The sequence below is a fragment of the Myotis yumanensis genome, unplaced genomic scaffold, assembly GCF_028538775.1.
Source record: "Myotis yumanensis isolate MYYU_CA2020_CCGP unplaced genomic scaffold, mMyoYum1.0.hap1 SCAF_11, whole genome shotgun sequence".
In the NCBI taxonomy this organism is placed as follows: Eukaryota; Metazoa; Chordata; class Mammalia; order Chiroptera; family Vespertilionidae; genus Myotis; species Myotis yumanensis.
In genome coordinates, this window is record NW_027223762.1 from 11,942,077 (window position 1) to 11,969,121 (window position 27,045).

The following is a 27,045-nucleotide window of genomic DNA, read 5'->3' on the forward strand; positions in this document are numbered from 1 at the left end:
CAGCCGCCCGCCCGCCTCTGTTGCTTTCCTCCTATTTATGACCTTCCTGTCGTCTGCACCTCTTCGCCCAACCGCACCTCCGCGGCCCGGAGCAGCGCCGGGAGCGGGGCAGAGAGGGGCGCGGGGAGGAACGTAGGGACCGAGGGTGAGGTTTCCCAGGACCAGCTTTCGAGGCTGCACCCGATGAAGGATGGCTGACAGCCTCCCTCTGGCCGAGGCAACGGCTTCACAGGAACTCAATGGCGACTTCAAAAAGCCAGCCCTGCCGCTGCCCCCGGCGGTGCGGGGCAAGTTCCCAGCCGCCAATCCTTCAAACTCTGAGGAGGTGAAGGAGGGGCCCGCGGCACTGCCGGACGCGGATTCCGGGGAGCCCGACGTGCCCCCGGCTGGGCCGGATCGCGCGGAGACGGGGAGTCCTCCGGAGGAGAAGCCGCGGGCCCCCACAGCGGCTCCTGCCCCCGACGGCCCGGCCCGGGCCCCCCCTTACCGAGAGCCGCCGTGGGGGGGCCCCGTCTCGGGCCCCTACAGCCTCGAGACCCTGAAGGGCGGCACGATCCTCGGCACCCGCAGCTTGAAAGGGACCAGTCGCTGCCTTTTCGGGCGGCTGCCGAGCTGCGACGTGTGCCTGGAGCACCCGTCGGTGTCTCGCTTCCACGCCGTGCTGCAGCACGGGGGCGGCCCCGACGGGCCCTCGGACGGCCAGGGGCCCGGCTTCTACCTCTACGACCTGGGGAGCACCCACGGCACCTTCCTTAACAAAGCCCGCATCCCGCCCCGCACCTACTGCCGGGTCCACGTCGGGCACGTCCTTCGCTTCGGCTGCAGCACCCGGCTCTTCCTCCTGCAGGTAAGTAGGGAAACCCAGGATGGAAACCCCCGGAGCGCAGCGGGCTGGGTCCCCGAGCTCCTGAAGCCTTCGCCCAGGAAGGCGATTCCCCTACTCGGCGATGGCAAAGGTGGAGGGAGCTGGCCCCTCGCCTCCAGACCGCAGAGCGCACGGCCCTCTCCCTGGAAGGGGTGTCAGCGACCCTGGACTCTAAACGCATCCCTTCGCTTGGTTCACCAGGGACCAGAGGAGGACCGAGAGGCCGAGTCCGAGTTGACAGTCACGCAGTTGAAGGAATTGCGCAAGAAGCAGCAAATGATGTTGGAGAAGAAGATGCTAGGGGAAGACTCAGATGAAGACGAGGAGATGGATGCCATTGAAAAGAAGAGAAATACTGCTGGTCAAGATGACGAAATGGGCTGCACCTGGGGAATGGGTAAGACATCAAACTTGCTACCGGGGTTAATATTTAAAAGTCATTACTACCCTCAGACCTTTTTTATCAAGCAAGTTTCCATGATAGATGGGACAAATACAATTTTCACACGAGGTTACCAAAACCCAGAGAGATGCATTTACTTTTCTGCAATAAAACAATTGAATTATGGACACTATGGGTTTCTTTTCTTTTGTTTTACAAGTTCACTCCCTTGTTGGAAACTCTTCCTTAGCATACAATTAGTTTGGTGTTTTTACCATTTAAAAATATTTTTTTCATTATCGACTTTATCAATGAAAGGGCTGGAACTACATTTAAACACATAAATGGAATATTATTCAATATAGGATATGACCTTGAATATTTTGTGTGTGTTGTGTAAATATCCAGAAGTGTGAAATATCTCATCAAGAGAGCTGGACCCTTTGCCAGAGGAGCTAGGAATGGGTACTCAGGAGCTAGGAATATGAAAAGATAGAAAAGGCCTTAATATGCTGTCGGGAAGACAGGATAAATATGAAATTACTGTGGCAAATGCCAAATCTAGAAACCATGCTGAAGTAAGGGTTCAGAGAAGAGAGCAATCACTGGGGACTTAGCCCTGCACTGTCCATGGTAGCCACTAGCCACATGTGGTTACTGGACACTCAGTGTGGCTAGTCCAAATCATCATGTGCTGTAAATGCAAAAAACGCACTGGATATCAAAGACTTAGTATGAAAAAAGAATGTAAACTATCTCATTGATAATATTTTTACATTGATAACATGATAGTAATTTCACCTGTTTCTCTCTTTTTTAAAAATATACTTTTATTGATTTCAGAGAGGAAGGGAGAGGGAAAGAGAGAAACATCAGTGATGAGACAGAATCATCGATTGGCTGCCTCCTGCACGGATGTGCCCTGACCGGGAATCGAACCCGAGACCTCCTGGTTCCTAGGTCTATGCTCAGCCACTGAGCCATGCCAGCCGGGCTATGTCCCTTTTTTTAATATAGCTACTACAAATGTCAGATTTACACATATGGCTTTTATTATATTTCTGTTGGGCAGCACTGACTTAGATCTTTGGGAAAGTTTATAAGCAGAAGAGTTTTGAGCAGTGACTTGAAGGAAAGAAAAAGTATCCCTTAGGAAGCTGAGCATTGAGAGTGGTGTTCAGGGCAGGGTTTGATGATTTTAAGGGAATAATGAATAGACCAGACTATTTGACAGATATGAGAAGTATTAGGAATTTATATTGGAGGCAAAGTATGAGACCTGGAGCTTAGATTTTTTTTTCCATAGAAAATGTGGTAGGTAATTTTGCTTTTAAAACATAGTGATGGGGTGGGGGAGGGGAAGGGCCACAAAAACAACTTGTAACTTGTCACACAATTTAGAAAATCTGAAGATGTCAACACTGGTGGTTTTTTTGGTTGTTTGCCCCACCCCCCCTCTTCTTTTCATCACTGATAACTGTATCTTTATGAAGAAAGGAAAGTGGGTGTCATTCAGATGGTCTCTTTTTATATTTGATTGTCTTTTCTTTCTCTCCCATGTTCTGTAGGAGAAGATGCTGTAGAGGATGAGGCTGAAGAGAATCCCATTGTTTTAGAGTTTCAGCAGGAAAGGGAGGCCTTTTATATAAAGGATCCAAAAAAGGCTCTCCAAGGTTTTTTTGACCGAGAAGGTATGTAAACAGATTCTGACCCTCCTAGTAGAATGTGTCCACAGCAGTGTCGTTTTCTAGATCTTCAAGTACTTAGAAATGCCATATTTTATCTGCTGTCTTCTTTGTTCGGTGCTTGCCCTTGTGGTCAGTTGTGTCACACTTATTTTGAAAATAGTAAAATTCTTGTTAGTCTTTCTCAGTTTGGAAAAATGGAAGTTCTTTTTTTCTGACTTGCCTCATTCTTCTTAAGAGATCCTACATTTTGATGGCAGGAGATTGAGCCAACTTGTAATTTTTTTCTTTGTAATTCACCTGATCTTTTGTAATTCTTGGCATGGATTTTGATTTTATAGGATTTAAAAAATAATTCCACAGAGGATTGTTGCATTAGAGATTTGCATGATAGTAATTGCCTAGATGTATATGTGTGTGTGTGAGTGCATGAATATATATATATATGAATTGGTTGCATTCTGTGCTTACTATTTATACTTCTAAAAACCAGGCAATTGTGACAATTTAACAACTTAAGTCTCCAACTTATACAAAAAAGTGAAAGCTACTATGTAGTGGACACAGCTATGTGTAGAGAGCTGATTGTTTTGATTTGAGTTTGCTTTTTTTGTGCCTCAAGCTCATCCTAACTTTATTATCAGACAATAGTCCCTAGGAATGAGGACTGAAATGCTTTTGAAATTTAGTTTTCAGTGTAGTAGGGGAACTTGATATTCTTATTTAACTTTTGTTCTCTTTTCCCTTTGTATCAACTAGTAATTTTCAGATCCTGTTAAAATTGTCTTGTCTTTCTTTCTCCCAAAGGAGAAGAATTAGAATATGAATTTGATGAGCAGGGACATAGCACCTGGCTCTGCAGGGTGAGGTATGTTCTCTTCTCATTAATGTCCGTTTCTGGAAAGTGGACAATTTCAGGTTTAATTTATGATTATAGATAACAATTCAAAGAGTAACTTTAGTTTTAATTTTAGGCTATTCCTGATTTGGGGTCTTGATAGTTTAGTAACACTTATATTATTGAGGGGTGGGGTGGAAAGAAAAGATTCGAAATCTAACCTTGGCAAGATAGAACAAAATGAACTGAGAGTTTGAAAAGCCACCTTAAAAAACATGACTATTACCATAAAATATTAATTATTTTGTGTGAAGATTAGAGCTTAGTGCTGTGCTATAATTTCCTCTAAACCAATGCAGATTACCTGTGGATGATTCAACTGGAAAACAGCTGGTGGCTGAGGCCATTCACTTAGGGAAGAAAAAAGAAGCAATGATCCAGTGCTCACTGGAAGCTTGTCGAATCCTTGATACTTTGGGATTGCTGCGGCAGGAGGCAGGTGAGTAGGAACACTTTTTTCTTAACCAGTTAACTGCCACGATATTTTGAATTTAATTTTAAAAAGTCCACTGCTTGCCCCTATAGATGCTTATGGTGTGCAAATGGTTAAAAAAAAAAAAAAAAAAGAAAGAAAGAAAAGAAAAGAAAGAGGGAAGGGAATTTTAACATAAAAGATAATAAAACCGCCCTGGCCGGTTTGGCTCAGTGGATGGAGTGTCAGCCTGTGGACTCAAGGGTCCCAGGTTCGATTCCAGTCAAGGGCATGTACCTTGGTTGCGGGCACATCCCCAGTGGGGAGTGCACAGGAGGCAGCTGATTGATGTTTCTCTCTCATCGATGTTTCTAGCTCTCTATCCCTTCTCCCTTCCTCTCTGTAAAAAATCAATAAAATATATTTAAAAAAAAGATAATAAAACCCTTTTAGAGGGAAAATGTAAATTGTACAGACTTCAATGAAGTGAGCAGAAAAAATTCCCTATCTCAAACCCTAAGATAGGCATTGTTTATGTTCTTTCAGACATGTTCTCTGCATACAGATGTGTGTTTTGAACTGGATCCTTTAACAAAAAACAAACACCTGTACACAAATGCAGTTAAATTATTTATCCTCTTTTGTGATTTATTTTTTTAACATAAGAATGTATTATGGAAGTTATCCACATCATTACATTGCTTATCTCATTTTAAAAACTGGCACCTGGCCAAGTGGCTCCCTTGGTTGGAGCATCATCCTGGGCACCAAAAAGCTTGCGGGTTTGATCCCCAGTTGGGATGCAGAGGAGAGGCAACTGATCGATGTTTCTCTCTGTCTCTATCTCTCCCTTCTTCTCTCTCTGGGGTTGGAATTTCTGTTTCTTGATTCTCATATGCTCAGATTTCTTGGCTTCTTTGTTTTAGTGGGACACATCCTTCTGTGGTTTCGGCAGGTTAAAAAGGTACAACAGTTGAGGGCATGGATGATGATAGTCTTCAATGGATTTCACATCTTTTCATTTTTCTTGGTTTGCTCTCTTGTTTTGGTGGACATCTCCTAGTGGATTCCTGAAAAAAGAAAAGATATGTGGCAAGTAAACTATTAAACCCTTCATTCTGAAAATATAATTATTCTAGCTTTACTCTTAGTTAATAGTTTGGTGAAAGAGCTTTCTATAGGAAAGGGGGGTACTTCTAAATTTTAACATAACAAGGGGAGTAAGATGGTATAGAGTAGACAAAAAACTAATAGTTACCATAGTCCCCTGTTGATGGGCTTTCCAGATTTTCAGTTAGAAATAATGATGCTTGATTTCATAGTATAAATTCCTAGAAGTGGAATTGTTGGATCAATATATTTATTGATTTTAGAGAGGGAGAGGGAGAGAGAGAGAGAAACATCAGTGATGAGAGAGAATTATTGATTGGCTGCCTCCTGCATGCCCTCTACTGGGGATTAAGCCTGCAACATGAGCATGTGCCCTTGACTGGAATCAAACCTGGGACCCTTCAGTCTGAAGGCCAACGCTCTATCTACTGAGCCAAACCAGCTAGAGCTGGATCAATATATTTTTAATGTTGACAGATGTTGTTAAGATTGAACATGAAAAAGTTTATATCAGTATACATTCCCAGCATACTGTTTGAGAGTCCATCTCCTCATACTCTTGCCAAATTGCTTATTAACCTTTTTTGTTGTTTGTTTTGTTATTAACCTTTTTTTTTTTCCATCAACATTAAAACAAAATGACTTTATACACGGGCCTGCTGTATTACATACAAAACTGTTTCTTCAAACTTTTTCTGTGTAATAGAATTATACTTTTTCTGTAATCCTTTTTAATTTACTGTAATGATGAACATTTTTCACCCCATAAAACAATTTTACAACACCTTAAAATTTTGGGCGGGAGGGGTTCTTTTCTTAAAAATATATCTTTATTGTTGAAAGTATTACAGATGTCCCCTTCGTTTTTTTCCCCCATTGATCCCCTTTCACCCTCTACCCTCCTCTCCGAGGCCTTCACCACACTATTGTCTGTGTCCCTGGCTATGCATATCTACACTAATAAAAGAGAAACATGGTAATTGGCGTACGACCGCTACCCTTCCCATTGGCTAATCAGCGTATCCTTATGCAAATTAACTGTCAGCCAAGATGGCGGCCGGCAGCCATGCACTGAAGTGAACAGGGAGACTTGCTTCCTCCAGGGACTGCAGATTCCAACGTTCCCCGCCTCACTTGCCGGCCTCTCAACTGCAACTCTAAGCAACTGTTACTATGTTGTAAATAAGCTAAACAAAACCGGCTTTCAGTCAGCCCCGGGACCGCAACATTGTATCCATGTTTTCAGCAGCGAGGCCTCAGAGCTAAAGCTGGCCCAGAATAAAAAAAAAAAAAAAGAAGAAGAAAACAAGGAGCGGTTGGGAGCTTTAGTCACTCACCGCCCGGAAAACAGCCCTCAGCCCCTTACCCAGACTGGCCAGGCACCCCAGTGGGGACCCCCACCCTGATACAGGACACCCTTCAGGGCAAACCAGCCGGCCCCCACCCGTGCACCAGGCCTCTATTCTATATAGTAAAAGGGTAATATGCCTCCCGGCACTGGGATCAGCAGAGCAGCGAGGCTCCCACACCGGGATCAGCGTGACAGGGGGCAGCGCCCAAACCCCCTGATCAGCCCTGCTCTGTGCCTGATGGGGGGGGAACTCCCCAACCCCCTGATAGGCCCTGCTCTGTGTGTGACAGGGTGCAGCGCACCAACCCCCTGATCGGCTCTGCTCTGTGTGTGACAGGGTAGAGCCATACCTCTTCATCGGCCCTGCCCTGAGTGTGACAGTGGCGGTGCCCCAACTCCCTGATCGGCCCTGCTTTGTGGGTAATAGAGGGTGGCGCCACAACCCCCCTCCACGGGCCTTGCTCTGTGTGTGACAGGGTAGAGCCATAACCTCCCCATTGGCCCTGCCCTGAGTGTGACAGGGTGCAGCGCCCCAACCCCCTGATCGGCCCTGCTCTGTGTGTGACAGGGGGCGGTGCCCCAACTCCCCTATCGGCCCTACTCTGTGAGTGACAGCGGGGAGCTCCTCAACCCCCTGATGGGCCTGCTCTGTGTGTGACAGGGGGCGGTGCCCCAGTTCCCCTATCGGCCCTACTCTGTGAGTGACAGGGGGCAGCGCCCCAACCCCCCTGATGGACCCTGCTCTGTTAGTGACAGGGGGCAGCACCCCAACCCCCTGATCGGCCCTGCTCTGTGAGTGACAGGGGGCAGTGCCCCAACCCCCTGATTGACCCTGCTCTGTGCATGACAGGGGGTGGCGCTGCAACCTCCCCATCGACCCTGCCTTGAGTGTAACAGGGGGCGGTGCCCCAACCCCCCAATCAGTCTACCCTGAAAGTGACTGAGGGTGGCATTGCAACCTCCCGATCCGCCCTGCTCTGTGCATGATGGGGCGGCGCCCCAACTCCCCAATCAGCCCAGCTCTGAGCCTGACCAGGGGCTGCACCTAGGGATTGGGCCTGCCCTCTGCCCCCCAGGAGCAGGCCTAAGCCAGCAGGTCGTTATCTCCCGAGGGGTCCCAGACTGTGAGAGGGCACAGGCCGGGCTGGGGAACCTCCCCCCCCCCCCCCCCGCCCCCAGTGCACAAATTTTTGTGCACCGGGCCTCTAGTCTCTATATATAAAAGCCCAGAGACCACAACGGTGGAACGACCAGAACGACCTGAACCACTGGTGGCTATGACGCGCACTGCGGCAGCCCAGCAGCCTGATCTGAGCCCCGATTGGTCCCCTCCGCCCCCTGGCCTGCCCGTCCCCCAGTCGACCCCCAACCCCCCAATCTGGGGCGGGGCCAGCTGGCCAACTGCCCATGGCCCCTCTCCCCCACTGGCCCGGCCCAATGGACCCACATCGGGGTGGGCCGGCAGACCCCACCCATGCACAAATTCGTGCACTGGGCCTCTAGTTTATAATAATAGAAGCATAATATGCTAGTTAGACCTGACGTCCTTCCAGATGACCTTCTGGACGAAGCTGGGGCTGCGAGGGAAGCCCGGGTCTCGGGTGCCTGCCAGCAGCCTAAGGGAAGCCCGGGTCCCAGGTGCCAGAGGGAAGCCAGTGCTGGCAGCCAGGGGAAGGAAGGCCTACTCTTGCACGAATTTTGTGCATCAGGCCTCTAGTATGCATATAAATTCCTTGGTTAATCTCCCCACCCCCAACCCCACCCCTATCTTCCCTCTGAAATTAGTCAGTCTGTTCCATGCTTCTATGTCTCTGTATCTATTTTGTTCATCAGTTTATTTTGTTCATTAGATTGTTATTTACTTTTTAATGTTTTTTTCTAGTCTAATAGCTGAGAAGTGATATTTCATTGATTTAATTTGTATTAAATTAATTTTTAAAAGTTTAACATCTTTTTAAATGTTTTTTTTTATTTATTTTTATTTTTTTATTATTATTTTTTTAATTAAATCTTTATTGTTCAGATTATTACAATTGTTCCTCTTTTTTCCCCCCATAACTCCCCTCCTTCCAGCTCCCACCCCACCCTCCACCCTCACTCCCCACCCACTGTGTTCATCCATAGGTGCACGATTTTTGTCCAGTCACTTCCCGCATCTCCCACACCCCTTTTCCCCCCAAGAATAGTCAGTCTATTCCCTTTCTATGTCCCTGATTCTATTATAATCACCAGTTCATTCTGTACATCAGGTTATTTATTCACTTGATTCTTAGATTCATTTGTTGATAGATGCATGTTTGTTGTTCATAATTTGTATCTTTACCTTTTTCTTCTTCTTCCTCTTCTTAAAGGATACCTTTCAGCATTTCATATAATACTGGTTTGGTGGTGATGAACTCCTTTAGCTTTTCCTTATCTGTGAAGCTCTTTATCTGACCTTCAATTCTGAATGATAGCTTTGCTGGATAAAGTAATCTTGGTTGTAGGTTCTTGGTATTCAGCACTTTGAATATTTCTTGCCATTCCCTTCTGGCCTGCAAAGTTTCTGTTGAGAAATCAGCTGACAGTCGTATGGGTATTCCCTTGTAGGTAATTGAGCCTCTTTCTCTTGCTGCTTTTAAGATTTTCTCTTTGTCTTTTGCTCTTGGCATTTTAATGATGATGTGTCTTGGTGTGGTCCTCTTTGGATTCCTTTTGTTTGGGGTTCTCTGCGCTTCTTGGACCTGTAAGTCCATTTCTTTCTCCAGATGGGGGAAGTTTTCTGCCATTATTTCTTGAAATAGGTTTTCAATATCTTGCTGTCTCTCATCTTCTGGCACTCCAATAATTCTGATATTAGACCGCTTAAAGCTGTCCCAGAGGCTCCTTACACTATCTTCACACTTTTGGATTCTTTTTTCATTTTGCTTTTCCAATTGGGTGTTTTTTGTCGAATCTTTGGTTTGATTCTTGTGCTCCTCTGGTCTGCTATTGGGTATAATATTCTTTATTTCAGTCCGTGTATGCTTACTTTCTAATTTCTTTATCGTAGCATCAAGGGTCTCATTAGTTTTCGTGAGGTTCTGCACAAATTTATGGCAAGCCCTCAAAATTGCGATTCTTAGCTCCATATCCTCCATTTCTGTCATGTTTTTTTGTCTCCGCATCTTTTATGCTTTCTTGGTGCACCCCCTTGTGGTCTCTGTGCGCAGTCTTGTTCTAGCCAAGCCTTAATTGTTGTAGTTAACACTAGAGGGGTTTGACCACCAGGCCGACTGGCTATAGGAATCAGCTGTATGGAAAACGTCTGCCTTCTGGGGAGGCGCTAATCCAGCCTTTGCCTGAGGCGATCGGCAAAAGGCTGTGCGCAGGGTTTGGGCGGGGCGGGATCAACAGGGCGGGCGGAGGGAGCAGTTATGGCCACGCTCAGTCCCGTTCCCAGAGGCTCTGCTTCTCAGAACCCCGGCAGCCGCTGCAAACTTCGGAGAGAAAGCTGCCCTCAGGTTCCAACTGATGCCGGATAATCCCGCTTCTCCCGTTTGAGTCTGGGTCCCTAGAGACTTGCCCGGATCTGGAGCCCAGAGTCTGAGACTCACTCCCGACAGAAAACGACAACCGCGCCCTCAGCCACCAGCCCGCTTTGCGCGCGCACCTCGGTACCTTTGTATTTTCCACACTGCGCCGCCTCTGAGCCTCGATTTGCTGTTCTCTTTCCTTCTAGTTGTAGAGTCTCTCTTCAGCCAGCCTTCCTGTGGTTCTGGGTGATGTCGGTTCAGTCTTTTAGTTGTATTTTTGAAATGGTTGTTTGCGGCAGCGGTCTCCGGTGTTTACCTACGCCGCCATCTTGGTCTCCTCTATCATATTATTTTTTTCCTTTTTAAATGTTTGTTGATCATTTGTATTTCTTTTAACATGAACTGCTTTTATTCTTTCTCAAATATTCTTTTGGATTATTGGCCTTTTCCTCATTTATCACTTCCCTTTTTTACTCACTGATTTTTAAGATCCTTTTGCTTATTAAATAAATTAGCCCTTTGTTTTAATTTTTTATTGTGGTAAGATATACATAACATAAAATTGACCATTTTAAGCATTTTTAAGTGTAAAGTTCAGTGGCATTAAATATATTCACATTGCTGTACAACCATCACTACTGTCCATCTCCAGAACTTTGTCATCATCCCATATCAAATCTTTGTATCCATTAAACACTAACTTCCCTCTTGGCCTCTGGTAATCACTGTTCTACTTCCTATCTCTATGAATTTGACTATTATAGGTACCTGCTATAAATGGAATCACGTAATATGTGCCTTGTGTCTGGTTTCATTTCACTTAGCATAGTGTCTCCCAGGTGTAGTCCTTTGTTTTCATATATAGTTTGCATTCTTGTTGAATCCTGTCTTATAATAATTGATGGTGATATTTTTTTATTAAGTACTTTAAAAATATATATATTTTTATTGATTTCATAGAGGAAGGGAGGGGGGGGAGAGAGAGAGAGAGAGAGAGAGAGAGAGAGAAACATCAATGATGAGAGAGAATCATTGATTGGCTGCCTCCTTCATGCCCCCTACTGGGGGTCGAGCCCGCAACCTGGGCATGTCCCCTTGACCGGAATCGAACCTGGGACCCTTCGGTCCACAGGCCGACACTCTATCCACTGAACCAAACCAGTTAGGGCAGGTGGTGATATTTTAAGCTGCTTACCTACTTGCCTTCTTTCTTTTTCAAAACTTATTTTATTACCATATATTTTATCTACCTCTAGTATCTCGGAAAAGGAAAGCAAAGAACTGGGAAGATGAAGACTTTTATGACAGTGATGATGACACATTTCTTGATCGGACTGGCCTGGTTGAGAAGAAACGGCTGAACCGAATGAAGAAGGCTGGGAAGATTGATGAAAAGCCAGAGACCTTTGAATCCTTGGCAAGTTTTACTTATAGAAGTAGCTGTGGTAGTTTAATATTTTAAAGAAAATAATGTATTTAAATTTTTTTTATAATTACAAAAGCAGTAGCATTGAAATCTGGTACTGAAGTATAATGTTTGTGATCTGCAAATTTGATGGCAACAAACAACTGGTCTTATGCAAGTTGGGAAAAAGTTTGGCTTGCTGCTAGAGTCTCTATTCACCTCTAGGTGAATATTGGTCTGTTAATGAACATTCTTTGGATATGATGTTACACTCCGCCTCTTCCCAGGGCCCCCCCCCCCCCCCAAACACACACACAAAACAAAACAAAAAAAGGAAAAAGTTCCAAATTGGGACATTCTGAGGTGAACCTGACTTTAGGTTTCTGGCAGTCAAAAATCATGAAAGGAATTTTGAGGAGTATTGTTTGATAATAGTCTTTTATTTGTTGTTGTTGATGTTTAATAGTTTTAAGCAGTGTATCCTTCATGAAATTATCATAAGGTAGCAGGTGTTTTCACAATATTAAGTGGTATTCAGAGTTTAAAACATGACCAGCATCTATCCTTTTGATTTATTATTGAAAACAAATAGCTTGAGCTTTTTCTTTTGATTAAAATAAAGTCTGTGTTCTATACATTTATTCTGTTTAATTCTGAGTTCTTTAATTCAGGAACTAATCCAATTAGAATTAAATAAACAAATGAAAAATGTTAACTCTGTAAGGAACAGATTTAACCAGACTTCGAATTAATCTTCTTAAAACATAACAATAGTGAAAATAAGAGGAGGAAGCTACCATATTTTGAAAGAAGAAAAACATTTTCTAACCCTGTTACTTTGGGCGTCACAGGTTGCAAAGCTGAATGATGCTGAAAGGGAACTCTCTGACATTTCTGAGAGACTGAAAGCCTCAAGCAAAGGTAAGGCAATGACTCAAATGCTTATTGAGTATTGACCATATGTAGTGCACTATACTAGGCACTGGGCTACATTGGTTAATAAGATGTACAGAATATGGAGCCTTTCTAAGGAGCTAGGAAGGACATTATACATTATTTAATGTAAATTCTCTATTTAATAGATGAAGGGAATGAGGCAAGGTGATGTCCCACAGCCTCCCAGCTATAACCTGTTTCCTTATTCCTAATATCAATAATGTCATTTGTCCAACTCTATGGTAGTGACTTTGGCTGCATTTTAAAAATTTGCGACTATCTTTCTAACATGCATTATCCCTTTCTTGACAGCTCTATCTGAGTCAGCATCTCAGGACTCTTTAGATGCATTCATGTCGGAAATGAAATCAGGGAGTGCATTAGATGGTGTGTCCCGGAAGAAACTTCATCTGAGAACTTTTGAACTGAGGAAAGAACAACAGAGACTTAAAGGGTTGATAAAAATTGTAAAGCCAGCAGAGATTCCAGAACTAAAAAAGTAAGTCTTAGTTATACTTGAAGTTTTATTAAAAAATTTTTTTTCTTTGTAATCATTATTCATTTATTTGTGTTTAAAATTTCTAAAATTATTTTTCAATTACAGTTGATATGCAATATTATATTAGTTTCAGGTGTACAACATAGTGATTAGACATTCATATAATTTACAAAGTGCTCACAGTGATATATACTTGGAATCTATATAATAAAAGCCTAAGCAACCATTACGGTGGAACTACCAGAATGACCAGTCGCTATGATGTGCACTGACCACCAGAGGGCAGATGCTCAACACAGGAGCTGCCCCCTGGTGGTCAGTACGCTCCCACAGGGGGAGCGCTGCTTAGCTAGAAGCTGGGCTCACAGCTGGCAAGTGCAGCGGCCATGGCAGGAGCCTCTCCCGCAGTAAAGAGTGAGCGGTCCCAGACTGCGAGAGCCCTAGACTGTGAAAGGGATGTCTGCCTGCCGGGGATCAGGCCTAAGCCGGCAGGTGGACATCCACCAAGGAGTCCTGGACTGCGAGAGTGCGCAGGCTGGGCTGAGGGATCCTCCTCCCCCTCCCCAGTGCATGAATTTCATGCACCAGGCCTCTAGTTTTAAATAAGCATGTTTGCATAGATAACATTTTGAATTATATTTTTATCTTTTTAGATAATTATTTTTGAATAGACATAGAATATAAGAAACACTTTAAAGCACGGAAGGCAGTCATTTCATAGAGTAACTAAAAACGCATTTAATTTGTGAACTATAGACTCCTACAGATTTTTAGAGGAAACTATTAATACCTGTTTCATTGGAAGGCTCTGAATTTTATACTTCATCTTTTAGTGCAGAGTAAACTTTTTAAAGAGCAACATGTGCAAAAGGCCCATTTCCCTAATGTGTAAAGACTAATGAATGATAAAGAGACAACCATCCACCCAAGAGAAAAATGGGCAAAGGTTGTCAACTGACAGCCACTGAAAAAGAAATACAAATAGCTCTTAATTACATAAAAAGATGCTCAACCTCACTCATAAGAGAAATACAAATACTATAATGTAATACCATCTATGATTTTAAAACCACAGGTGAATACAGACTATTTAAATTCTTTTTTTCTAAATTAAACTTATTGGGGTGATATTGGTTAATAACATTACATAAGTTTCAAGTTTACAATTCTATTACATATGATTTGTTTATTGCATACTGTGCTCACACAGATATTCCTAAGAACCAGTTTAATAAAAATACTTTTTAAAAATGGGTAATTTCTTCCTTTAAAAGGGGAGAAAGCATAATCCCCTGAAGTTGATTCTATTGTGAACTGATTTTGGGGAGATTATTAGAAGAGATTAACCCAAATCCATTTGCAGACATCCAGAAGATTTTTGAGTAATTTGTAAATAAGATTTTGAGATTAATTTTTCCCAAAGTTGGCTAGTGTGTGTGTGTGTGTGTGTGTGAGAGAGAGAGAGAGAGAGAGAGAGTGCGAGAGCGCGAGAGTGCGAGAGCCAATCTTTTTTTTTCTTTTCCTTTTATAGAACTGATTGGGGTGACACTGTTTTCAGGTGCACACTTTTACAACACATAATCTGTATATCACCCCAAGTCAAGTCTCCATCCTAGTCTTACAACTTGACAATATTTTTAAAAGATTTATTCTATGTGGTCTCAACAAATATTGAAAATGTTGAGTAGGTTGTTTTAGAAATAAGCAACTCGTAGTAAACAGAAACCAGGTGGGCATCTCAAAAAGTGGTATTGCCTAGATGGGTTCATTCACTTAGAAAGGAAGTTAACTACAGAAAGTTTTTTCCCTTTTAGGTCAGTGTTGTCCGGTCAGCACCCAGTAATCACATATGATATTTAAATTACATAAGATTCAAATGTCAGTTTCTCAGTCACCCTAGGCAATTTCATGTGCTCAAGAGGCACATGTGACTAGTGGCTACTGTATTGGACGGCATATAAATAGAACATTCCCATCAATGCAGAAAATTCTATATTGAACAGTGCTGCTTTAGGTTGTCAGTGTTTATTCAGGTCCTCACCACTGAGTACAAAACGTGCACTTGATGCTGGGTGTATTGCATAGATGAATATCTACATATTGAGAGGCACCCCTTTTTAAAAATATATATATTCTTGCTGATTTTAGAGAGGGAAGGAGAGGGAGGGAGAGAGAGAGAGAGAAACATCAATGATGAGAGAGAATCATTGATTGGCTGCTTCCTGCATGCCCCACATTGGGGATCGAGCCCACTGCCCTGGCATGTGCCCCAACCAGGAATCAAACTGTGAACCTGTTCATAGGTCCACGCTTAACCACTGAGCCATGCTGGCCAGGCTGCTCTTCTTTGTGGGGGGCGGGTGCGGGCGGGGTGGAGAGACTATTTTTTTCTTCTTCTACTTTCTACAATATCTTCATTTTGCCCTTCCTCAACTTTACCCTAGTGGGCTTAGCTTTTATGACGTCGTCAAGCCAATGAGAACATTGACAAACTCATCATTGTAGGGTCTCTTATTATGTTTTTGTCATTACTCACTATATAGGATATCCTGCCTCCCACCACACACACACACACACACACTTTTTTTTTTAAATCAACTGTGCTCAGAGTTGTGTGGTTATAAGTGTGGACTCCAGGTAAGTAAGGTACTTTTGAGTCCTGTTTAGATGTTGGTGAAAATAGAGCTTTACACCATGGATCCATCTCCTGCCACTTAGTGGGGGTGGGATCATCTTACACATTGCCAGTGACCTTTGTACTGTAAGCATCATTTTATGAATATGAAATCATGTAGCATGGTGTAAATTACTAGACTAAGGTAGGAGCCAGAGCCTCTTCTTGTCCTTAATAGCTCTGTATTTGACTATCTGTAGTGTCATTGTCCATTCAGACTCTGCTGGCCTGAAGTCCTCTTTCATATGCGGAAATTTTTGATTTGCTAAATGTTTCTTTGTCAGTGTCATTGTGTTTTTAGATAAATTCTTGGCCTCACTGGAATAGATGTGTATAATTATTCTTTCTTTCTAGGACTGAAAGTCACACTATAGATGCTGAAAACAAAGCTAAAAAGCTTACATTGCCTCTCTTTGGTGCCATGAAAGGAGGAAGCAAATTCAAATTAAAAACTGGGACAGTAGGGGTAAGTTGTGGGTCAAGGTGTTAAACTTCTAGCTTTTGAGTTATCTGAGCTAATTTTTCTCTTTTCAAAGCTCAAATGACTCATTTCATAGAATGAGTCATTTTTTTTTTCATGGTAATGTGGAAAAGGGCTGTGAACTTGGTATGATCACATCTTTCCCAGGTCTTGGCTCTTGGATTTTTCTCTTCAGTTTAGGGTTATCAAGAATTAATGAAAAAAAAACAAAAGAGCCCTAACCGGTTTGGCTCAGTGGATAGAGCGTTGGCCTGCGGACTGAAGGGTCCCAGGTTCGATTCCGGCCAAGGGCATGTGCCTTGGTTGCGGGCACATTCCCAGTAGGGAGTGTGCAGGAGGCAGCTGATCAATGTTTCTCTCTCATCAATGTTTCTAACTCTCTATCCCTGTCCCTTCCTCTCTGTAAAAAAATTAATAAAATATATATTTAAAAAAAAAAAAGAAAGAAAAAAAAAGAAAAAAAGAATAAAAAAGAAATTTAAAAAGAGAAAAACAAACAAAAAGAATGAATTCTTTTATGCCAATCAGTTTGCATGTAACTGATTTATAAATTAGAATACCAGTGGACTAATATGTGATGACTATTACATTTAAGAAAGGGTCTTCTGCATTAAATGCTTCTCTCCAGGCTCAGCTAACACTTGTTAGTAGCATAGTCTATGCACCTGGCTCTGTCATGTGGTTTTTTCTTTATTTAATCCTTCCAAAACCTTGTGATGTGTGGGAATTATTACCTCTCACCGGGAGGAAACCGGGTCAGAGAGGTTACATATAAGATTACATCATTAGTAAGTAATTGGACTGGCAGTCAGATTCAGGTCTTCTGTCTGTTGAGTTTGTGATCTTTCTACTATTCTCTAATAGTTCACTCATGTATATTTTTGTTTTAGGTACATCCATCCCTATTTGTAGTTTCAGCTTTTAAAAGGTTTTCATCAACCCAAAGAGCTACACCTTGTGTTTTAGTGTGTTAGGGCTGCCATAACAAAATACCACAGCCTGGGTGGCTTAAACAACAGCAATTTATTTTATCACAATTCTGGGGGCTAGGAGTCTAAGATCAAGGTGCCCGCAGGGTTGGTTGGTTTCCTCTGAGGCCTCTTTCCTTGGCTTATAGAAGGCTGCCTTCTTGCTGCCTCTACATGGTCATCCCTCTGTGCATGTGCAACTCCCTTCTTATATTGGATTAGGGCTCCATCCTTATTTTTACTTAGTCACCTCTTTAAAGATCTCATCTCCAAATATTGATACATTCTGAGGTACTGGGGATTGGGACTTCAACATATGAATCTTGGGGGTACCTAATTCAGCCAACAGTTAGGGAAAACTGCCCTCTGGTGGCAGAGGTCTGAAGTCCTACACATATGTTCTGAGTGAGTATGTCGTTTCCCAATCTTAGATGGAAGCTTTTCTGTCTTGTGTGTGTCAGGGGTGGGATGGGGTGGGGAGGGAGGGGGTTGGGAGGAGGATACTTAGGCTTTAGTTAGAAGAAAAACCTTGACTAAAAAGCTCTCCTTAGATGATTACTGAAATAAATCCTTTGTTTAAAACATAATATACCCAACATATACTTTGGTACCTTCTCTCTATTCCTTAAGCTGTGATCTACTTTTCCCAATAATTTTATTGAAAGTTCTTGCCCTGACCTGGTGGCTCAGTTGGTTGGAGTGTTGTCCCATACACCAAAAGGTTGTAGGGGTTCAATTCCTGGTCGGGACACAAACCTAGTTTGTGGTTTTGATCCCTGGACGGGGCACATACAGGAGGCAATCGATTGATGTTTCTCTCTCACATAAGTGTTTCTCTAGCCCCCGCTCTCAACAAAACAAAACAAAACATATATAAGAATAGTTGGCCTTATTCTTCAAGAAATGCCTTCCTCGGGACCTATTTTACTTACATGTCTTATTTCCTTGAAATTGTGTTAGATCTAAGATGAAAAGATTGTTTTGGAATCACTGATTCATTTCTTAGAAATGTGTGTCTGATTTACTCCCTAGAAGGTTTTGTAATGAATTAAGATCCTTTAACATCATAAGTGGGTAACAGGACAGAATTCCTGTAGCTGATACTCACCTGGAATAAATGCTTTAGTTCTTTACATGCTGTTTCCAGTGTTTCATACTTAATATTCTTTGACCTAGAAACTAACAAAAATACTCTTTAAGGGTTCATAGATGGATAAAATTTCAGGTGAAAGTCTCACTTCCAGCAAACTTCTGCAGGGTTTATCAGCATATTGAGATTAGACATTCTACACATTTAGCTTAACTCTCTGGAGAGATTTGTTTCTTTCTCATTATGTAGAACAACTTGTTCAGGGTTTTGTTTCCCTTACAGAAGTTACCCCCCAAGCGTCCTGAACTCCCTCCAGCTCTAATGAAAATGAAGGATGAGCCTGAAGTGGAAGAGGAGGAGGAGGAAGAGGAAGAGGAAGAAGAGAAAGAAAAGGAGGATCAGGAAAAGAACAAAGTGGAGGCTGGAAGCAGTAGGTTACAGCAGAAGAGAGGGCCAGAAGAAGCAGGGCAGGAGATGAGTCCTCCCATTGATCTCACGTGTTCTAAAGATACAAAACAGCTTGGTAAGGTATTTCTTTATATAATGCATTTGAGTTAATTGTGGGTAGCTTTGAAAAAGCAGAGCTAGTTCTTGCCTGTGCACGTTTTGACTTTGCAATACTTTGTGATATGTGATACAACTGATTCTGTAAACATGCTTTCTTTAACTGCCAGTCATTTTTTATCCTCATTGCAAAATAAGGGCAGGTATGTTCAGTCTGTTCAATTATGGAAAATTGAAAGCTATAGAATCTGAAACTCTGGCTACTGTGGTCAGTCCTGAGCTGTTGCCACTATATGATTGGAGAGCAGTGGAATATGGTAGATGGTGAGTCCTGGTCAGGTGGTCTCAAGACAAGCCTCCCCTTACTCATTTGTCACCCATCCTAAAGCAGATGCTAAGCATAATTATTTATACCCACTGGACATACTTCTCAGGAAGCAACATGACATTCATTTTTTTGTCCGTGGTGCCTAGCAGAGAACCTGGCATATAGCATTTACTCACCACAGCAAAGTTTGAAGAAAAAGGGAATTGATTGGTTTTTAAAAGTATTTTCTTCAGTTATAAAAGGCATTTATGCTCACTTAGAAACTGAATCATACATGAAAGGCCAAAGAAGAAAATAGAAATCACCCATGATCCCATCCTGAAAGATGATTGTTTATCTTTTTAGTATCCTCTTGTCCCTGGTCCACTGCAGGGGTTGTTTTCCTACAGTTTGGCCAAACTGCTTAGCAAGATTGAGTCTGCACAGAAAATAGGGAACAAGGGGGAAAAAAACCCCAAGAACCAGCATTAAATGTGTGTGAGAGTGTGTGCATGTCTTGTCTGCATAAAACACCAGGCCTGGTATGGAGACCTTCTCTTGAATCACCTTCAGTTGTTTAAAAAATTACCGTTTTCTTCTCTGAGAGAGGTCTTTTTTTTTTTTGCATTCTCCTTTACAGTGGGCCTTGACTTACGAGTTTAATTCGTTCCGTGAGGGAGCTCGTAACTCAAATTACTCGTATGTCAAATCAAAAAGTGAACGAGTGAGACACGTGATGCTGGGCTGATGTGGCGTTCACTGTGACGTTCGCTGCGCCAACTAGCGGTGGGGTATCTGAAGCTGGCTCGTAACCCGAATTTTAGCTCGCAACTCAAAGCAAAAAATCGGCCGAGAGACGGCTCGTATCTTGAAAAACTCGTTAGTCGGGACACTCGTAAGTCAAGACCCCACTGTATTTAGTTATTGGCAAAATGCTTAGCCTTTTCAAAAATGGTTCTTATATTTACTTTTTATAACTCTGGTCTTTGATCCATACAGCAGAAAGGGGAAAAGTTAGTATTGTACTTTTGTATTTTTGTTTGTTTGTTTGTTTAAAGGACCAAAGCAAATATGTGTGTGTAAAAATAACAAACTTTAAATTTGGTTTATAAGATACATTAATTAGTAAATCTGTAGCTGTTAGAATTACTTTAGGCCTTTTTATTTGTTTGTTTAACAACATTGGGATCATATTGTACATGCTATTTTATAACCTGTGTTTTAAAATATACTTTAAAAATGTGGTTCAATAAGGGACATAGTGGTCCATTACATGCATGTGCCGTAACTTATTTAATCAACTCCCTGTTGTTAGACAGGGAAGGTATCTGTTAATTTTGCTATTTTAAACATACTTGTATATAATAAAATCTTAGTGCTCATCTCTCTTATTTTCTTTGAATATGTTCCTGGAAGTAGAATTTCTAGGATATGTACATTTCAAGGAATATGTACATTTTTAAGGCTTTGGTAAGTATTGCTAAAAGTTTTATCTTAGAAGTGGCCAGTTTTTAAAGTGGAAAATTGGTGATTCTATGTTAGACATCTGGAGGCACATTTATTGAAAACTTAATTCTAGTTGAAGCTAATGATAGTAAAACTGGATGATTGTGTATTTAGCTTTCCTTACTTCTGTTTTTGTTTTCCTGGTTCCCCACCAGGAATTAAATAATAACAATATGCTTTGGTTTTGCCTTTTATAGAAAACAGGTCTCAACTCAGCCAAGTGGAACAGAATAATGATGATCAAGACATTAGTGAAACAGCTGCATCACGTGAGGAACCCTCAGGCAAGTAGACAGCTGACTCCTTTGCTGCTCTTCACACAGGCAGCTAACAGATGTCCCAGAGGAGGGGTGACAGCTGACCTGAGGCAGCACAGAGAATGGCCTTTAAGACACTGGGTGGATGCTGCTGCCGGGCCCTGGAGAGAATTGGAATATATGAGAGGTTTATGTTTGATACCATCCCATTTGTCTTTCTTTTCCTCTGGCCATGCAAAGCCCTCCACAATTTTACTTTTCCCCAAATTGAATGTGTGCCTATCATGGGAATGATTCTAAAACTATTAAAAGAAATCGGTTGACAGTTTGGCCTAGTCAAAGGACTTTTTTCTGGTTTTCTACTGCTTTTAACTGTAATGGTTAAACTGTGGTAAGTAAAGTCAGCTCCATTTTCCTTCACCTATTCAAATGGAGTGATTATATTCAAGTTTGTAGAAGAGCTTTAGGATTTGAAAACTAGGGTTATTAGTGAAGGGGAAATTATCTTAATATATAGTCTTTACAATAGTAGAAGGAATTTTTGAGAATTTGATTGGTACATGTTTTCTTCAATAAATATAATGCTCTCTTGGAAAGAATGTTTTTTCTATTTATTTTGAAATAGCTATTGCCTCTTTTTTTTTTCTTTTCCTTAAATTAGTATCAAAGAATGAATATGGGAAAAACAGAGATGAATTGAAAAAAAAGAAAGCTCCTGGTCCAGGCAAAGTAAGTGCTTTAGTCATAATCTTCACTTCTCTGGAAGTAAAAATGAATCCCCTTGTCATGGACCACATCAAAACGAGTGAATCTTAAGGGACTGTCTTAGCAGAGTTTCCAACTGCCTTATATCCCCTCTTCTGGAAGCCTGGGCTCTATTTTTATTTTTGAGCATTTACTTTTTGAGTTCTCTATTCTTATCTCCATCTACCCTGCTCCTTAGAACTGCTCACATATTTCTTTTATTAATTTGTGAATCTTCATATCCTCGTATGCCATACAAAGTCACTTGAGTAATATATTCTTACTTTCCTCCTTTTATTTCACAGAAGGTAGGATGTAATGTACTGCATTCTGCATCTTCTTTTGTTGTTGTTGTTAATCCTCACCCGAGGGTATTGTTTCCATTGCTTTTCAGAGAGAGTGGAAAGGAGGGAGGGATGGAGAGAGAGACAGAGGAGAGAGAAACATTGATGTGAAAGAGACACATCACTTGGTTGCCTCTTGCATGCACCCCAACCGGGGATCGAACCTGCAATCCAAGTTTGTGCCCTTGACTGGGAATCGAGCCTGCAACCCTTTGGTGTGCAGGCTGACACTCTAACCATTGAGAAACACCGGCCAGGGCTACATCTTGTTTGTTTTTTAAGCTATCATGGAAATCACTGTTTACGAGTACACCAAGAGCTTCCTACTGTATGAATCTACTCTATTTAACCAGCCCCCTGTAGACAGGCACTTGTGTTGTTTCCAGTCTTTTATTACAACAGTGCTATAAATAATCTTGTATATACATAATTTTGTATGGATATAGTAAGTTCCCAGAAATGAGATTGCTGGGTTGAGTGAGGAGGTCCTTAAGACCACCCTCAGGCTAGGTAATTCACAAGAAGCCTCACAGGACTCAGCATGTGGTTGTACTCACAGCTGTGATTTACTGCAGCAAAAGTATATACCAAGCACAGTCAGCAAAGGGAAAGGCACATGGGGTGAAGTCTGGGGCACAAAATTCCTAAGGTCCTTTTCCAGTGGAGTCACACAGGCTGTGTTTAATTCCCCTGACAACGAGTTGTGACAATTTGTGAAATGTTGCTAACCAGGAAACCTCATTAGAGACTCAGTATCCAGGGTTTTTATTAAGGACTGAGATCACATAGGCTCACCCTATGACTGGCATGTACCCAAATTCCATTCTCCCAGAAGGAAAGCAAGTGTTCAGCATCAGTCACATTGTTTTTACTAACCGTTTAGGCACAGTGAGCCGCTCTTATCAGTTAGGATAGTAGGAACCTTCCTGATATCCAAGTTCCCAGATGCCAGCTAAGACCAACTTGCAAACAGGTCTTTCAAAGGATAACCATCAAGTCAGCTATGCTAATTTGTTCCTGATCAAAAGGCAAATGCCAAATTTCCTCTACAGGAAAGAACTCAGACCTGTGTTAACTGCCCCTTTTAAAAAACATCACTTCACTCTCTCTGAAATCAGCTCGTTGATGCTTTACAGGGAAAAAAATAAGGTTCAGAGAGAGAATGCTCTCATTTTTTGATTACTTATGTCAAGATCATTAATGGGAACTGTTCTGTCTTTGTTGTTGTTGTTTTTTAAAATAGATTTTTATTGATTTCAGAGAGGAAGGGAGAGGGAGAGATAGAAACATCAATGAAGAGAGAGAATCATTGATCAGCTGCCTCCTCCATGTCCCATGTGGGGATTGAGCCCACTACCTGGGCATGTGCCCTGACCTGGAATCGAACAGTGACCTCCTGGTTCATAGATTGATGCTCAACCACTGAGCCACTCCGACTGGGCTGTTCTCTCTTAAAAAATGTGTATATATATTTTTATTGATTTTAGAGAGAGAGAAAGGGAGAGGGAGAGAGAAACCTAACATACAACCTGGGCACGTTCTGACAGGCATAGGACAATAATTCTTAGAGTTAAAAAATTTTTTTTAAAGAGTTAAAAAATTTTGAATAAAAAAACCTATCTTTTCTTTCCAGCTTCCACCAACACTTTCCTCCACATATCCAGAAGATGACCCAGACTACTGTGTGTGGGTCCCGCCTGAAGGTAGATTGTTCTTACTTTTCTTTTCCTCTAAGATTTAGTTATGTACACGTATGAATATGTAATATATAGGGCTGGACAAAAGTAGGTTTACAATTGTAATACAAATAAATAATACAATACTTAATAAAGAATAACACAAGAATAAAATAAGAATAGTCGCCTTTTTTCTCAAGTAGGATATCATAGAAATAAGTTTATCCTTTTAATCAACCCTTTCTTTTCATACTATACAAAATTTATATTAGAAAACGTTGTTGAGATGTTTTCCAAATAAGGCAGAAAGGGGTGTTATTTGGGGTTTCCTACAATGAAATATTTTCTAATTATGTCACTTTGAATGCTTATTCATATAAATGTTTTTCTTATTCCAGATAAGGCAAACAATGTAATTTACAAAATTGGAAGCATTCTGTGCCTTGCTCTTTTGCACTTATCACTATATAGGGACTCTTCCATAGTTATTTATAGAGGTGTGTGTATGTATGGTTGCATAGTTCTCCTTTATGGTATGGATATACCTTTATTTATTTAATGAATGTTTGCTGTGTTTCCATTCTTTTGCCATTACAAACAACTCTGCATAAGTAACCTCTAACATGTAATTTTACAAGTGCAGAGCTACACGTGTAGAAAAATATTCATAAAAATTACATGCTGGATCAGAGGCTATGAACATTTTTTTAAAAATTGATTTCAGAGAGGAAGGGAGAGGGAGAGAGAGATAGAAGCATCAATAATAAGAGAGTAGCCGAAACCGGTTTGGCTCAGTGGATAGAGCGTCGGCCTGCGGACTGAAGGGTCCCAGGTTCGATTCCGGTCAAGGGCATGTACCTGGGTTGCGGGCACATCCCCAGTAGGAGATGTGCAGGAGGCAGCTGATCGATGTTTCTCTCTCATCGATGTTTCTAACTCTCTATCTCTCTCCCTTCCTTTCTGTAAAAAATCAATAAAATATATTTAAAAAAATAATAATAATAATAAGAGAGTATCATTGATCGGCTGCCTCCTGCACACCCCCCACTGGGAATTGAGCCTGCAACCCTAACATGTGCCCTTGACCTGAATCGAACCCGGATCCTTCAGTCTGCAGGCTGATGCTCTATCCACTGAGCCAAACCAGCTAGGGCTAAAGATATTATAAATCGCATTCTATAGACATTGTGGCCATTTACATTCATACATATATCCTTAAGGCCATATAGAAGATTCTTGTTTCCCCATATGCTCATCACAGGTTGCTTTTTCTGTGGGTTGGGTTTCTAATATATTAGTAATTAATAGAAATTCACGTATGCTCTTTTGTCTGCTAATGTTAGGGTAAAGTGAAAAGAGGACTATATTTTGAAATTGTATGCAAAAAGTCAGATGTCTATGGCAAAAGAAACCTTTATGTGCTTTGTGTCTTGCTTTTTGGTTCACTGATGTCTTTTCTTTTCCCTCCTGACCTTGGAAAATTGAATGTCTTCCTTTCTTTTTTTTATACTTTGATGTAGGTCAAAGTGGAGATGGCAGGACTCATCTTAATGACAAGTATGGCTACTAATTGCTTCAGAATCCTAAAGGAAGACCTTGCGGACCATGTGATATGGGATATTTAGGATAACATGTCAAGTTGAATGTCCAGAGAAGGATTTCAGATGATCATTTGTAAAATCTGGTGATTGGCCTTCTCTCCTATCCTGTTGGCTTCCTAAATTTATCTACCCATCTGATTTTCTTGAATTTGATATTTATGTTTAAAAGTGTTTGTGTATGTATGTAAAAAGGAACCATATATTTTGAGACTTAGTAAAGTAAGAGACATGACTATGTTAAAGTGAGAAGGTGAAGATGGCTCGTGTTTGTTTCAGGCCATACGTCTTTCATTAAGTTTTAGGGCCTGTGCTTTTCCCGAGCGATGGGATGCTTCTGGTGGTTAGGCCCCAGGATTCACTGATGTTGCCTCCTCAAAGAGTGTTGAAATATAAGGTCACGCATAGATGTGACCCTGGGGGTCCCTGTCATTCTGGGAACTAAAAAATAGATGCACAATGGGGGTTTCTCACTCCCTCCCACTGTAATCTTCCTGCCAGGTTTGAGAACAGACCTGGACTTACCAGGACCCGGTTCAGGACCATAGCATACCTCACGCACAGTCCTGATAAAAACTCAGCCCTCTGAATGTCCTGGACTCTGACCATCAGAGTAGTTACTCCTCCAGCGGAAAGGTGCAAATAAGGTCACAGAATGAAAAGCTGGATGTGTCTTGCCCAATGTGGGGCTTCTCACCCCTGTGGAGAGAGGAACAGAAGTTCCTTTCTCTCTGGAGGCATGAAGAAATGTGAGAGGATGCCTTATCTCACTCTACCGCCACCCCCATCATTAACGCCTCACTTCTACAGGAAAGGAAAGCCTAAACGTGGAAGCAGGTAGAGAGCCTGTGGACTGGGCTGGAGGCAGATACACTGAGCAGGCAGGAGAAATGCTGTGGCTCAGCAAGAGAGTGGGTAAGGATGATGCTTTCCTCATAGGGATCAGACAGTGTACATGAGGTGGGCAAGACGCAGTAAGAAGAAACTTTAGTTACCCTGACAGATGTGAGAAGTCTGGTCTGCTAAGAGTGATAAGTCTTTCATTTCTCAAAAAACAATATCACCTGGCCGGTGTGGCTCAATGGTTGAGCATCAACCTATGAACCAGGAGGTCACGGTTTGACTCCTGGTCAGGGCACATACCTGGGTTGTGGGCTCAATCCCCTGCCCTGGTCAGGGGGGCATGCGGGAGGCAACCAATCAATGTGTCTCTCTCACATCAATGTTTATCTCTGACTTTCCCCCTCCCTCCCACTCTCTCTAAAAATCAATGGAAAAATATCCTGGGGTGACGATGAACCAAAAAAGAAAAAAAAGAAATGCTAGCTGAGCACCTGCTATAAATATTTTCTCTGGAATTGTCCTAATCTAGGATAGGAAGTATGAAGCTGCACCATGTCCTGGTAGCCCAAGCCTTTACTTATTACTAACTTCATTGGTGTAGCTCTTTTGGGAAATGTGACACAATTCCTAACAACTTATGATACCATTAGTCACAGGCTGGGCATCTGTTGCTTTACCATTGACATACTGCCACCTCCTGGATAGGGTGTGACAAGTGACCAGCAGCTGTGGCTGGTTCCTGAGAGTGGGAGCCAGAGGGAAGCCTGCCAGTCCTGTGGCAATCAGAAGCAGGAATCCAAGCCCCTGGTGGGCTGACTTCCCATGCAGGGTTTGGACCCAAGCAGGTTTGATGGGACTGCTGGGAAATGACATAAAACTCTCCTTGACCTTTGGGAGGCAGGTCACAGCATCAAACTGGTATGGTGTCTTCTTGTGACAGGATTTTTGATCTTGAGATGCCTCACTTGATGTGGGCATTGAGAACAGTTTCAAGATTTCTTCTCTGCAATCTGAAC

The 27,045-nt window shown here is 42.0% G+C and overlaps 1 protein-coding gene and 1 long non-coding RNA gene across 2 annotated transcripts in view; one reads left to right on the forward strand and one right to left on the reverse strand.

Annotated features, from left to right (window-relative positions):
• The first annotated feature begins 29 nt into the window (after positions 1–29).
• On the forward strand, positions 30–25,444 carry SLC4A1AP (solute carrier family 4 member 1 adaptor protein). The gene is made up of 14 exons (XM_070428905.1): positions 30–847; positions 1,067–1,262; positions 2,816–2,938; positions 3,740–3,800; positions 4,130–4,269; positions 11,454–11,614; positions 12,454–12,523; positions 12,851–13,037; positions 16,066–16,177; positions 18,533–18,773; positions 20,765–20,851; positions 21,486–21,553; positions 23,546–23,615; positions 25,109–25,444. Exons 1-14 carry the CDS (start codon positions 191–193, stop codon positions 25,156–25,158), a joined length of 2,223 nt encoding a protein of 740 aa, XP_070285006.1. The 5' UTR covers positions 30–190; the 3' UTR covers positions 25,159–25,444.
• The window catches only part of LOC139019782 (uncharacterized), a 31,223-nt gene continuing 9,050 nt past the window's right edge, over positions 4,873–27,045 (reverse strand). Inside the window, exons 2-3 of the long non-coding RNA XR_011473148.1 lie at positions 18,269–18,339; positions 4,873–5,312 (exon numbers count right to left, since the gene is read on the reverse strand). This is a non-coding gene — a long non-coding RNA (uncharacterized lncRNA). The remainder of the gene's footprint in view (positions 5,313–18,268; positions 18,340–27,045) is intronic.

What these genes read in the sequence shown, in the direction of transcription:
- SLC4A1AP (XM_070428905.1), top strand. Translation starts at nt 191, where the DNA reads ATGGCTGACAGCCTCCCTCTGGCCGAGGCAACGGCTTCACAGGAACTC. An exon ending in AGGTTTTTTTGACCGAGAAG is followed by an intron (nt 2,939 to 3,739) that starts GTATGTAAACAG and finishes TTTCTCCCAAAG; the next exon opens with GAGAAGAATTAGAATATGAA. An exon ending in GAGATTCCAGAACTAAAAAA is followed by an intron (nt 13,038 to 16,065) that starts GTAAGTCTTAGT and finishes CTTTCTTTCTAG; the next exon opens with GACTGAAAGTCACACTATAG.